Source organism: Eptatretus burgeri, chromosome 13 (genome assembly GCF_056783735.1).
Source record: "Eptatretus burgeri isolate ZD-2024b chromosome 13, Ebu_testis_v1, whole genome shotgun sequence".
NCBI classification, from domain to species: Eukaryota; Metazoa; Chordata; class Myxini; order Myxiniformes; family Myxinidae; genus Eptatretus; species Eptatretus burgeri.
In genome coordinates, this window is record NC_140973.1 from 30,359,351 (window position 1) to 30,375,011 (window position 15,661).

General features: G+C 41.4%; 1 protein-coding gene across 6 annotated transcripts in view; it reads right to left on the reverse strand.

The window, feature by feature from the left end:
• Positions 1-1,257: 1,257 nt before the first annotated feature.
• The window catches only part of ZNF318 (zinc finger protein 318), a 127,608-nt gene continuing 113,204 nt past the window's right edge, over positions 1,258-15,661 (reverse strand). For all 6 annotated transcript variants that reach the window (XM_085851881.1, XM_085851884.1, XM_085851879.1 and 3 more), the window contains one exon: positions 1,258-4,212. In XM_085851881.1, coding sequence (XP_085708007.1) covers positions 1,927-4,212 — 2,286 coding nt within the window. In that variant the 3' untranslated portion in view covers positions 1,258-1,926. The remainder of the gene's footprint in view (positions 4,213-15,661) is intronic.

Here is a 15,661-nt window from a genome sequence, read left to right on the forward strand (position 1 = left end):
CCACATACGAAGTTTCATCAAGATCGGAAAGAAAAATTGTTGACGGACGGACGTACGGACGGACGGACGTACGGACGGACGGACGGACGGACGTACGGACATTTGGTCCGGCTTTATTAGGTCATCTCGGTAGAGATGACCTAATAAGGCATTTTCTTCGATTGGCTCCCCTTCGAGATTTATTTATTATGATCATATCTTACCACCTGCCAAGTTTGGTGCTTATATCCGGAAGTGCAACATAACATTATTAACAGACAACACTAGTATGCAACTTCGTCAGCAGAGGCATAAAAATAGGTGATGTTCATGTGTTCCCAGAAGGAGGAAGGAAAGGAAATTGGTGGTGATGGTCCAAATCCTGCCATTTTCTCAATGCAATTTCAGGTGGTTTACATGCGAGACCTAAAAGACTGAGCAATGCAAGACATTGGGATTTACAGCTTTGTAAATTTTCCAGCTTAAGATATAAAGAAAAGTGTTTTATACAGGTGCTGCGGCACAGGTAAGAATGGAACTGAAAAAAAAAAGAAAAAAAAAGGAGAGCTGTTGCATAAACTCTTCACAGCAAAGATTGTGCAACATCAATTTATGACAGGTGTTCCAGCGAGACCACTGAGATAAAACACATTGTATCAAAAATCACATCAACAGAAAAATCACAGGATGGGTGTTTCATCAACTGGAGTTCATCGATTTGAAAGAGGTATTAGAGTTGACCGTGATCATAAAGCTTTTGTTTATAACATGAGAACTCCAGACTTTTTACTGTAGAATCTCAACACTGTTTATGCTTCCGCCTGCTCAACATTAAATCTGTTATATTATCATTGGGAAAAGGAGAATGGAAAAATAATGGAGGTTGGTGAGGCAGAGGGCTGGGGGGACGAGGGCAAATCTCTGATCCTCCTATATTTCTCAATGAAAACATTTGACTTCACAGATATGGATATTCTCGAAGTTGAATGGAAAGGTGACATCAAACATTGAGAACAGGGCTGCATCATATGATGACCGGCCCATTTAAGGTCTAATGTGTTTGCTTGCAAAATCATTCAACTTTGTGAAAATGATTTACTTGAAAAGATATCAAAAGGAAAATCCTGACCATTCAGATTTAGAAGCAGAGAAAAACTTTATTTTACCAGTTAGACTTGTACATCCCCTATCGAAGGCATTTTGGGGGAAAACTGATATTTCTCAACAAGCTATTCTAAAATACCAATGATTGACAGAAAACGACTCCATACACCAAGGTGCTTGTAAGGTCATTTATTGAACAATAACATGAAACACAGGAGCATTAGGACGATTCCGGGTCAAAGAGTGAAGCTTTTACGGCCATCACCATTAATGTTAATCACGGAAACTTGGTGGCTGAATGCGATCGAAGATATTAGCTTGATGAATACACGTATCTTCTTCCCCGTCCAAATCATGAATTGCTTCATACGAAATGGAGAGAACCGAGGCTTCACAAACTTTGAAAAACTGCATCTCTCTTACCATGGAATTTTACATTATGGTTCTTAAATGGACAGCTTAAAAAGATCCAAAACAAGAAATTAAACTACCAATTCTTCAAAGACAATATTTTATAAGCAAATCACAATTACAGTGGACTTCTTTTTCACAACAACTAAAATGATACACAAAAATGACATCATCATTTAAGCAAAGAATGAAAAGGTTACTCATTAGCCTGGTAAAGTTGCCATTTTTTGCATTGAAAACAAGCACAACCACAATTTGAAGCATTAACATTTTGCGGAAATGGAATTGCATCATAAAACAGTGTGAACATTGCTTGATGCAACCCAGATAGTAAAAATAATAATACAAGAGGGGCAGCGTATGAAAAAGAGCAGCACAGTGACAAGAAATAAAACTTCGAAACAGTTCATAACATCACTATCATCAGTATTATTATGTTTCTTCTTTGGAAGATAGACTGGGGTGTGTATCTTCACCTTCAGCTTGCTCCTCAGTGCCAATACTTGACGGAGAAGGTATCTTATTGACAACACAAGGAGTCGCTGCACTTGGAGCAGAAGCCGGAAATTTTAATTCAGCATTCGTACCACTGTAGAAAATACCACAAAGGTCTTGAGCTTTCGCTGAAGCCAGAAGCATTTGGCGACGTGTCATCATCGGCTGTTGCGCATCCAAAGTCGGAGGTGGCGGTACTGGGATGGCCAACACAGATTCTAAAACCTCAGTGGTTCCTGGAGCACACTCCTCCTGCATACTGGCTTTGTCAATTACACAACATTTCTCTGAATTCTCCTCTTCTTCCTCCTTTTTCACTTTGTCTGAAGTCATGTCGATTTTCATTGCAACAGGCTGCTCGTTCGCAATCGAAGGTGGCGGTACCGGGATGGCCAACACAGATTCTAAAACCTCAGTGGTTCCTGGAGCACACTCCTCCTGCATACTGGCTTTGTCAATTACACAACTGTTCTCTGGATTCCCTTCTTCCTCCTTTTTCACTTTATCTGAGGTCATGTCGATTTTCATTGCAACAGGCTGCTCGTTCGAAATCGAAGATGGCGGTACCGAGATGGCCAACTCAGATTCTAAAACGTCAGTGGTTCCTGGAGCACACTCCTGCATACTAGCTTTGTCAATTACACAGCTTTTCTCTGAATTCTCCTCTTCTTCCTCCTTTTTCACTAAATCTGAAGTCATGTCAATTTCCATTGCAACAGGCTGCTCATTCGAAATCGAAGCTGGCGGTACCGGGCTGGCCAATACGGAGTCTAAAACCTCAGTGGTTCCTGGAGTACACTCCTCCTGCATACTGGCTTTGTCAATTACACAACTGTTCTCTGGATTCTCTTCTTCCTCCTTTTCCACTTCATCTGAGGTCATGTGGATTTTCATTGCAACAGGCTGCTCATTCAAAATCGAAGGTGGCAGTACCGGGATGGCCAACTCAGATTCTAAAACGTCAGTGGTTCCTGGAGCACACTCCTGCATACTGGCTTTATCAATTACACAACTTTTCTCTGAATTCTCTTCTTCCGCCTTTTTCACTTTATCTGAAGTCATGTCGATTTCCATTGCAACAGGCTGCTCATTCGAAATCGAAGGTGGCGGTACCGGGATGGCCAACACAGAGTCTAAAACATCAGTGGTTCCTGGAGCACACTCCTCCTGCATACTGGCTTTGTCAATTACATAACTTTTCTCTGGATTCTCTTCTTCCTCATTTTTCACTTTGTCTGAAGTCATGTCAATTTCCATTGCAACAGGCTGCTCTCTTTCTACTTCAACTGATGAAATATTTTCAACACTGCCCTTCTCAAAGGATTCCTCTTCAAGTGGGGAATTAGCACCTGCTTTTCCTTTAAACACTGCTGCTATTTCTTGGAAATCCCCAATCTCTGCATCAAGTCCCCCATTTTCCACATTGTCAACTGCCACCGTTTCAACATTTTCAGTTGCAGTCTCCAGGTTAATGTCAGGAATCTTCAATAACCCTTCTTTGTCTTCTTCTACCACTTGTGTTATGGCAGGTTTACATTCCTCTTTCAACTCTTTCTTTTTTTCTCGTTTCTGCATCATTACTTGCGGTTGTTGTTGCTGCTGCATCAAGCTGTCATCTTTCACAACTGGGAGGGGTTTTGCAGAATATTTTCCACCAATGGACAAAAACATGTTCAAAGGTACTGGGCGCTGCATTGTTTGTGGGACTAAAGAACTGGGCTTTCGTTGGGATATTGGAACCAAGGGTAGCTTGGGACGAATTCTGGGTTGGCTTGCCACTGGAGGCACATTTGTCACTGGTGGTGAAATAAATGTCTTCCCTGAAAGGTTAATTGAAATTTGTTTGGATGCTTTGCTACTGAACGCTTCTTTCTTTGCCTCTCGTATTCCAATGACTTCTTTAGCTTTTGTTGCAGCACATTTTTCAGATTCACCTTCTGCAACTTTTTTTTTGTCTTCTGTCACCCGAAGAGTTAGCTTGATTTGAGTTTTACTTGAAGCATCAGTTCCACCATCAGTCTTCATCTCATCCAGCTCTACAAACTGCTGTTTCTCCTTTTCCAAAATCTTCATCAGCTTCGTTTTCCTTTGCTGGCTATCTTCATAATGCTTGCGTTTTTCTTCAACTATAAGTCGTCGTTTATCCTCTTTGATGACAGCAATCGCAGCAGTACGATCCTTCCTCCAGCGGTGGAAGTAGTTTGGATTTGTGCGCAAGTACCTCTGCAGATGTGCAAAGAAGCGCAATTACAGTAACCATAAAGCACATTGAAGTAACCCTAATACAACATATTATACCACAATGCAAACAAGGATCGCAATTCATCACAGTACGATTTCAAAAGCAAAATTATGATTGTATGCAATACGAGGTTGCACGAATGCAAATAAATCCTGGACTCATTTTCTTTCATAAAAAGGCAAAATGTTTACTGGCAAGAGATTTTAAGAACTCGGGTTGATCTTTTTGGTGTTCCCATCTGTACCCGTGACTCATGATGATGCTGAGAACCGACGTTCAAATTCCCACATCCAATATGTATTTGTTCATTGGAAACAAATGTTTGTACAATTTGTGTTTGTGAATGTATGTCTTTGTCCTATAGGTGACTTGTATACAAGATCTACCATGAGCCTTAGATAACTGCTAAAATAGCAAAAAGTACTAACGACATAAACGTTAAGTGTTACAAAAGGGTCACTTTTGAGTGTTGCTATGCCTCATATTTCAAACCATTTTTTCCAACTTATCTAAAAATAATTTCAATGGGGTTAAGGCCTTTTCAAAGTTTTCTGAAAAATGCTGAACAATGCTATGAGAATGACAGAGTACAGCTTGTATGTGCAATCCTCAGGAAGGCAAGAGCGAGCGAGAAATATTCAGTGACAAAAAAACTGATCTGAGGAGACAAAGGCAATAATAACTAGAATGGCACTCAGTAGAGTGCATACCTCTGCCAGGGTGAACAGTTTATATTTTGTATCGCACAGGGAGGCCGGATCTGCAGACCTGAAATAAAATCAAATTGGCTTGTTCTTGTCATCGAACGAACTCGTCTACCAAATTTTGTCATAATCCATCCAAATTTTTTTAAATATCATGGTTCATTTTTGGCCCCATCTCTGAATGGTGAAGAATTACTTGTTAAAAAAAAATTATCGTATTTAGATCTGGATTCGGATCTTAACCAAAATTGAATCAATTCATACTTGTCACACACCTAACGTGTCCATGAAGTTTCTTCCGAACCCTTTTTGAGATATCGTGCTGTGCAGTAAACTTGCGTATATCAAGGGTTCCAATATCACGGGTTTCCGTCAATTGTGGGCAACCTATTTTGTTCCGATTTAGTTATCGTGGTATTTAATTTCGGCCAATCGCGGTTTTTGATCTGAGATGAGTCATTGTTTGCATCCGCATGTATGATTAGATTCCATTACAAGCCTTTGTTGTTTCTCACACACCATTAATTGTAGAAATCAGACCAGCATACGGGAACGAAGCTAAATGTAATAATGAATCATCATTGAACAGGAAATGACATACGGAGATCCTGTAATACTAGACCGACAATATTTAGTCGACACACAACAGTTAATAAAGGTAAAACGTAAAACGATGGACAAAATTAATCGTGCCAAAAGGCAGAGAAAGGCTTTGACATTGTGCGAAGAAATAAAGTTGTTAGATATGTCGGCAAGAAGTGAAAGTGCGGCATATGTGGGCTACCATTACAGGATCAATAAATAAACTGTGTATAAATGTGAATCAAATATCCATGCAAGGGTTCCTGCGAGCAAAGTGAAAAGGGCTCATTTCAATCCCGTGATCCTCATATTGAAAGGATGGAAAAAACACTTGTTTGGATTAAGGACAAAACAGGAAAAAATTCCTTTGAGTGTACCAGTGAACCAGAGAACCCATTGCGGATTTACCCAGACTTTGAGTGGACCAGTGTAAGGGAGGAATCATTGCAGATTTACCAACGTTTGCACGAGGAACCTGTGACCGAAGGCTCCGGTTCAACCATGGCTCATGGAACAGATCGAGGCAAAAGGATTTATGTCAGAGCAGATTATTAACGCCAAAGACAGGATTATTTTGGAAGATGATACCATCTCACAGCTAAGGATCGTTTTACCCTTCTTATATGTGGCAAAGCAGCAGGCAACCTTTTTTTTTGTTCTATAATGTCAAGGCAAAACTTTACATGTATGACCGCCTATCCATGAGGAACAAAATGTTCACACATATGATGTCATAAATCACGTGGTTTGGCAGCCATGTTGAATTTACCCAAAAACCTATAAAAAATCTCATCCAGAATGGCTGGACAGATCGAGAGGAAACGTCACACAAATGTTCCCCATGCCTTGGGGATACAGGGCATTCAAAAATAATTGATAGGTCACATGGTCTGGCAGCCATATTGGATTGAGTGAAAATCTTTAAAACATCCTTTCTCTTAAACTGCTTCATCAATCGACGTGAAACTTCACAATTATGATCTCGTGGTGATGGGGAATATGTTTTAAATTTCAACCTGATCGGACGCAGGGTCTGGCAGCCAGAATGATTTGATTTTTTTTTTTTTGAATAAGGCTCACTTGGCTACACCTGTATGGGGTTGAGGGTGGAGGAGCAGCTGAAACCCAAATCCTATCCAAGTTCCTCATGATGACCTCATCTTTGCTATTTGCTTGTTCGGGTTCCTTCTGATGACCATAATGCAGAACTGTACCTGTTTGGGCTTCCATTTGATTTGAATTGAAATTATTTTAATCCCATTCTGAATTCAAATGAATAATAATAAATGTCATGGGTCAGGGTGAAGTGTCCAATCAAAGCGGGGTTGCATCAAAGCAGGAAGTCTTGGAACCCGGTCATTACCGCCAGCAGTTATAAAGTGGCAGTTCTAGTTATGTCTATTATTAATCACGTAACACACCAGTACACAAACACTACACAAAATATACTACACCACACCACACAAAACAAGTCCTGGCAAGGGTCTGCAATCTCTGATTGCTTTTTTTCTTATTATTTGTGATGTTTTTGATATTACCGTATTTTCACGACCAAAAGGCGCACCGTGCCAAAAGGCGCAGTCTAAGTTGTGTGTGCCGTTCCTGTATTTGACACACACATAAGGCGCTCCTCACGATAGGGCGCGGGTTTTATATGAATATCCTCTACTACGTACGTCCGCCGTACAACAACACACTCACACAAGCACACAAGTGTGCGTATTTAAAAATAGATCGGGAGCAAAATTGAGTTTGGTTGTGCTTTATTAAAGTATTAGTTACAAAAATACTAAAACAATCAAATACCGGTAATAGTCTTTAATCAAATCCATCGAAATCCTCATCCTCTGTTTCGGAATCGAACTGCGCTAAACCCAACCTAGCAGGTCCACCTTCCTCGCCGTCAGAGTCACTTTCTGCACCGTGCGGCTCCTCCGAAATGATGCCGGCTTTAGCGAAAGCTCGGACAACAGTGCCAGCAGACACGTTAGCCCAGGCATCAACAATCCAGTGGCAAACTGTGGCGTAACTCGCCCGGCACTGCCTTCCACCCTTTGTGAAGCTGTGCTCTCCTTCGGTCATCCACCGCTCCCACGCCGCTCGCAGCCTCACTTTGAACGGCCGGTTCACGCCGATGGCTCGGCTGGATCCGTTTGTCGCAGATGTGCTTGCTGCAGTAGGAGCGGAAGTTTTCCATCATTTCTTGATAATCCGCCGGACGTTGCTGCGCTATCGTAGTCCTGGTCCGGATGGAAAAATGGCACCGTTTCATGAAGCGAAAGCACCAAGACGGACCTCCGTGGAAATGTTCGATTTTCATTTCCTCCGCTATCGATACTGCCTTCAGTCGGATCGTGACCGTCGAAACGCTCCTCCCACTTGCTCTTTGCTCAACGATCCACTGCTCAAGTCTTTCCTCCAACTCTGGCCACCTCGCCTTGTTTCCACGGAAACTCAGCTGCGTCTTCTTCACCTGTCGCAGCTCGTTTTCCAGCTTCCTCCACTTTCGAACCATCGACTCGTTGATCTGGAAATTCCTCGCCGCGGCTCGATTCCCATGTTCCTCCGCATAGCTGATCGCCTTCAGTTTAAACTGAGCTTCATAAGCGTGTCTCTTTGCCATTTTCGGGGTTGTTAAAACAGCAATGTTCTGCATACCGCACATACCTGTTCTTTTATACACACAAAGGGCGCACTGCACTATAGGGCGCGTCGCACATTTTGACAAAAATCTAAGACGTTTATATGCGCCTTATAGTCGTGAAAATACGGTAATTAATTATAAACTGTTGTGATGTATTCTTAACAAGTACAAGCTACACCAAATTCTATTGTATGTTATCATGTACAGAGCAACTATATATATATATATATACATACACATACATATATACATACATACACATACATATATATACATACATATATATACATACATATATATATATATATATATACATATACATATATATATATATATATATATATATATATATATATATATATATATATATGTATATATATGTATATATATATATATATATATGTATATATATGTATATATATATATATATATGTATATATATGTATATATATATATATATATATATATATATATATATATATATATATATATATATATATATATATATATATATATATATATATATATATATATATATATATATATATATATATATATATAGCATATACACACACTGTACCAGTCAAAAGTTTGGACACACCGACTCATTCAAGGGTTTTTCTTTATTTTACTATTTTCTACATTGTAGTATTATCGTGAAGACATCAAAACTATGAAATAACACATATGGAATTATGTCATAACCAAAAAAGTGTTAAACAAATCAAAGTATATTTTGTATTTTAGATGCTTCAAATTCGCCACCCTTTGCCTTGATGACAGCTTTGCACACTCTTGGCATTCTCTCAACCAACTTCATGAGGGAGTCACCTGGAATGCTTTTTCCAACAGTCTTGAAGGAGTTCCCACATCTGCTAAGCACTTGTTGGCTGCCTTTCCTTCACTCTGCAGTCCAACTCATCACAAACCATCTCAATTGGATTTTGGTCGGGTTATTGTGGAGGCCGGGTAATCTGATGCAGCACTCCATCACTCTCCTTCTTGGTCAAATAGCCCTTACACAGCCTGGAGGTGTGTTTTGGGTCATTGTCCTGTTGAAAAACAAATGATGGTCCCACTAAGCGCAAACCAGATGGGATGGCCTATCGCTGCAGAATGCTGCGGTTGCCATGCTCGTTAAGTTTGCCTTGAATTCTAAATAAATCGCCGACAGCGTCACCAGCAAAGCACCCCCCACACCATCACACCTCCTCCTCCTCCTCCTCCTCCTCCTCCTCCTACTCCATGCTTCATGGTGGGAAGCACATATGCAGAGATCATCCGTTCACCTTCTCTGCATCTCACAAAGACATGGCAGTTGGAACCAAAAATCTCAAATTTGGACTCATCAGACCAAAGGACAGATTTCCACCGATCTAATGTCCATTGCTCGTGTTTCTTGGCCAAAGCAAGTCTCTTCTTCTCATTGGTCTCCTTCAGTAGTGGTTTCTTTGCAGAAATTCGATCATGAAGGCCTGATTCACGCAGCCTCCTCTGAATAGTTGATGTTGAGATGTGTCTGTTACTGTGAAGCATTTACGTGGGCTGCAATCTGAGGTGAAGTTAATTGGTGATTTCTGAGGCTGGTAACTCGAATAAACTTATCCTCTGCAGTAGAGGTAACTCTGGGTCTTCCTTTCCTGTTGCGGTCCTCATGAGAGCCAGTTTCATCATAGCGCTTGATGGATTTTGTGACTGCACTCAAATAAATTTTCAAAGTTCTTGAAATTTTCTGGGTTGACTGAACTTCATGTCTTAAAGTAATGATGGACTGTCGTTTCTCTTTGCTTAGTTGAGTTGTTTTTGCCATAATATGGACTACTACAGGACAGACAAAATAATGGTCTTTTACCAAACTGGGCTATTTACAGGATTCCAACCCTACCTTGTCACACCACAACTGATTGGCTCAAATGCATGAAGGAAGAAGAAATTCCACAAATGAACTTTTAACAAGGCACACCTGTTGATGGAAAAGCATTCCAGGTGACTCCCTCTTGAAACTGGTTGAGAGAATGCGAAGAGTGTGCAAAGCTGTCATCAAGACAAAGGGTGGCTACTTTGAAGAATCTAAAATATAAAACATATTTTACAAGGATTTACAAAGAATTAAGGCGCAGTAGGAGGCCATTCGGTCTATCATGCCTGCGTTACACCAACACCAGATTTAATCAATCTGTCGATACCCCTTCCCTTCGTGTGCAGCCTTTTTGGCGACTACACTGGTTTGCTTTGTTTAACACTTTTTTATGATTCGTTTAACACTTTTTTGGTGACTACATGTTTCCAAATGTGTTATTTCATAGTTTTGACATCTTCACTATTATTCTACAAGATAGAAAATCGTAAAAAGAAAAAAAAAAACCTTGAATGAGTAGGTGTGTCCAAACTTTTGACTGGTACTGTGTGTGTGTGTATGTGTATGTGTATGTGTATGTGTATGTGTATGTGTGTATGTGTGTATGTATGTATGTATGGGTATGTGTATATATATATATATATATATATATATATATATATATATATATATATATATATATATATATATATATATATATATATATATATATATATATATATATATATATATATATATATATATATATATATATATATATATATATATATATATATCGGGCATAGTGGCGTGCGCCTGTAATCCGGCTACTCGGAGGCTTGGGTTGGAGGATCGTTTGAGGATGGGAGCTCTGCACTGGGCCGTGCTATGAGAGGGTGTAGGGCAGCCCGGAATCATGGCGAAACCCAATCCATATCCCTGTGTCATAAGAGGCGACCAGGGTTGCGTCAGGAAGGGCATCCGGCGTAAAACATGTGCCAAATCATGTGTGCGGATCATACGGATGATCCGCTGTGGCGACCCCTAACGGGAGCAGCCGAAAGAAGAAGAAGAAGATATATATATATATTTATATTTGTTTTCGTTTTCGAACATCGTTTACGAACATCGTACTTACACAAACCTAGACACCTCGGCTATATGGTATAGCCTATTGCTCCTCAGCTACAAACCTGTACAGCATGTCACTGTACTGAATACTGTCGGCAATTGCAACACACATCCAAGAGAGAAGGAAGACGCGTTAGTTTTACCTTTGTGCTGTTCATGACGGCCATGGGTGTTGTTTGCGGCAGCTTACAATCTCCTCTCGCATCGATTATAGAAAGGTGAATAAATAGTGTTTGGATTTTATAAATACGTAATCATTGCATCGATGTTATAATTTACAAATGAAGAAACGAGCACCTGTCAATTCTGTGATATATTTTTGGAACAGTGCGATTGTTTTAACAACATAAAAAGCTTCACCAAAAACAAATTTGTGTTTTAATTTCGAATGTAACAACGATTTATTTGCGGAATTCTTCAATTCAAAGGTAATTTGCTTGCTAGAAGGTAAACGTGCAAACATTGGTTCAGTTTGAAAGCCGATTTCCTTGAATCCCGATTTAGCACGACCCTGCTGTTTTTCGCGATGACATTTTATGGACCACAACGATCGCATTATAATGGGGCCACACTGTCGTTGTTTATTATCATTGTGAAGTATTATGTACTGTACATAATTGTGCACTGGCAGTGCTACGTCGGCTGCATCACTCGGCGATAGGAATTTTTCAGCTCCATTATAATGGAGCTGGCAGATCCGTCGTGTATGCGATCACCGTCGTATATGCGATTATGTAATGGGACCACCGTCATATATGCGATCCGTCGTTGCCCGAAATAAATATATATATATATATATATATATATATATATATATATATATATATATATATATATATATATATATATATATATATATATATATCGTTTTCTATTGGACACGGACATGTTGATACTCAGAGATTATAACGCGGACGGGAGGTTTGAGGAATGGCACTGGCAGAGCGACGGAACAGATGGATGCACAGCACAAGGGGTTTATACTCAAACCCCACGACAAATACATGGACAGAGCAATTTAAAATAAATGCGGATTTAAACAAAATAGACAAATACTTACAAGAGACAATAATTCAGAATGGAATAATAAGTGAGGTAAACTAAGCCTCAAGTCGAGGCACCTCTACTTCTTCTTTCGGCTGCTCCCGACTCTGAGTTAGGGGTCGCCACAGCGGATCAACAGTCTCCATTTCGCTCTATCCTCCACATCTTCCATTGGCACTCCAACCACCCGCATGTCCGCCATCACCGCATCCATGAACCTCTTCTTTGGCCTTCTTCTTCTCCTCCTGCCTGGCTCCATCTTCAGCATCCTTCTCCTGATATACTCTGCTTCCCTCCTGTGCACATGTCCAAACCATCTCAATCTCACCTCTCTCACTTTGTCTCCAAACCGTCCTACCTGCGCAGTCTCTCTAATATACTCATTCCTTATCCTGTCCATCCTCGTCACTCCCAACGAGAATCGCAGCATCTTTAACTCTGCCACCTCCAGCTCCGCTTCCTGTCTTTTTGTTAGCGCCACCACCTCCAAACCATACAACATAGCTGGTCTCACTACCGTCTTATATACTTTCCCCTCAACTCTTGCAGCTACCCTTCTGTCACAAATCACTCCTGCAACTCTTCTCCACCCACTCCATCCTGCCTGCACTCTCTTTTTCACTTCTCTCCCACACTCTCCGTTACTTTGGACAGTTGATCCGAAGTATTTAAACCCATCCACCTTCTCCACCTCAACTCCTTGCAACCGCACCATATCACCACCCTCCCTCTCATTTACGCACATGTACTCCGTCTTACTCCTACTGACTATCATTCCCCTTCTCTCCAGTGCGTACCTCCACCTCTCAAGGCTCGCCTCAGCCTGCTCCCTACTCTCCCTACAGATCATGATGTTATCCGCGAACATCATAGTCCATGGAGACTCCAGTCTGATCTCGTCCGTCAACCTGTCCATCACCATTGCAAACAGGAAATGGCTCAGAGTTGATCCTTGGTGCAATCCCACTTTTACCTTAAACCGGTCCGTCATTCCTACCGCACACCTCACCGCTGTCACACTGTCCTCATACATAACCTGCACAATCCTCACATACTTCTCCACCACTCCCGACTTTCTCACACAATGCCACAACTCCTCTCTTGGCACCCTATCATAAGCTTTCTCAAAATCCACAAACACACAATGTAACTCCTTCTGGCCTTCCCTCTACTTCTCCATCAACATTCTCAAAGCAAACATCGCATCAGTGGTGCTCTTTCCTGGCATAAACCCATATTGCTGCTCACAAATCGTCACCTCTCTTCTCAACGTAGCTTCCACTACTCTTTCCCACAACTTCATGGTGTGGCTTAACAACTTTATCCCTCTGTAATTTCCACAGCTCTGCACATCACCCTTGCTCTTGAAAATCAGAACCAGTACACTTAATCTCCACTCCTCGCATCCTCTCACTTTCCAAGATTTTATTAAACAATCTGGTTAACAACCCCACTGCCATCTCTCCGAAGCACTTCCATGCCTCCACTGGTATGTCATCTGGGCCAACTGCCTTTCCACTCTTCATCCTCTTCATAGCAGTCCTCACTTCATCCTTACTGATCCACCCCACTTCCTGATTCACTATCTCCACCTCTTCCATCTCTATATCTCTATATCTCTATATCTCTATATCTCTATATCTCTATATCTCTATATCTCTATATCTCTATATCTCTATATCTCTATATCTCTATATCTCTATATCTCTATATCTCTATATCTCTATATCTCTATATCTCTATATCTCTATATCTCTATATCTCTATATCTCTATATCTCTATATCTCTCTATCTCTCTATCTCTCTATCTCTCTATCTCTCTATCTCTCTATCTCTCTATCTCTCTATCTCTCTATCTCTCTATCTCTCTATCTCTCTATCTCTCTATCTCTCTATCTCTCTATCTCTCTATCTCTCTATCTCTCTATCTCTCTATCTCTCTATCTCTCTCTCTCTCTCTCTCTCTCTCTCTCTCTCTCTCTCTCTCTCTCTCTCTCTCTCTCTCTCTCATTTTCTTCATTCATCAGCTCCTCAAAGTACTCCATCCACCTTCTCAACACACTCCCCTCACTCGTCAGCACATTCCCATTTACGTCCTTTCTCACCCTAACCTGCAGCACATCCTTCCCAGCTCGGTCCCTCTGTCTTGCCAATCGGGATAAATCATTTTCCCCTTCTTTTGTATCCAACTTCTCATACAGCTCGTCATCTGCCTTTTTCTTCGCCTTTGCCAGCTCTCTCTTTGCCTTTCGCCGCCACTCCTTGTACTCCTGCCTACTTTCTTCATCTCTCTGACTATCCCATTTCTTTTTCGCCAACCCCTTCTTCCTTATACTTTCCTGTACTTCCTCGTTCCACCACCAAGTCTGCTTATCTTCCTTCCTCTGTCCAGATGTCACACCAAGTACCTTCCTTGCTGTCTCCCTCACCACTTCTGCTGTCGTTGCCCAATCATCCCACCCATCTTTACCACCATCCACAACCTGTCTCGCCTCCTCCCTAAATTCCATGCAACAGTCTTCCTCCTTCAGCTTCCACCATCTGGTCCTTGGTTCAGCCCTCACTCTCACCTCCAAAATCATCCTACAGACCACCAATCGATGCTGTCGAGCTACACTCTCCCCTGCCACCACCTTACAGTCTCTAATCTCTTTCAGGTTGCATCTCCTGCTTAAGATGTAATCCACCTGTGTGCACTTTCCTCCACTCTTGTACGTCACCCTGTGTTTCTCCTTCTTCTTGAAATACGTATTTACCACTGCCATTTCCATTCTTTTAGCAAACTCTACCACCATTTGCCCTTCCACATTTCTCTTGTTGAGACCGTACATACCCATCACCTCCTCATCCTCTTTATTCCCTTCCCCAACATGCCCATTGAAATCTGCTCCAATCACCACTGTTTCATCCTTGGATACACTCTCCACCACTTCATCGAACTCACTCCAGAAATCTTTATACTCCATCGCACACCCCAAATGTGGTGCATATGCACTGATGACATTCATCATCACTCCTTCAATTTCCAACTTCACACTCATCACTCGGTCAGACACTCTCCTCAACCCCAATACCCTCTTGACATAATCTTCCTTGAGGATTACCCTGACACCATTTCTCCTCCCATCCACACCATGGTAGAACAGTTTGAAACCACCTCCAATGCTCCTCGCCTTACTCCCCATCCACTTGGTCTCTTGTACACACAGTGTGTCCACCTTTCTTCTCTCCATCATATCAGCCAACTCTTGTCCTTTGCCAGTCATCGTCCCAACATTCAGAGTTCCAACTCTCACCTCCACACTTCTACTCTTCCCCCTCTCCCATTGCCTCCGGACTCGCCTTCCCCGTATCCTTCTCCTCCTTCGCCCGAGGCACCTCTACACACATACTTAAATACAGACAAGGGGGAACTAAATAAAAGAAAATCCTCCCTTTATTCAGGCGCTTAGTTTGTCCAGAGATGGTCTCTGTGGAACTTTGGAAT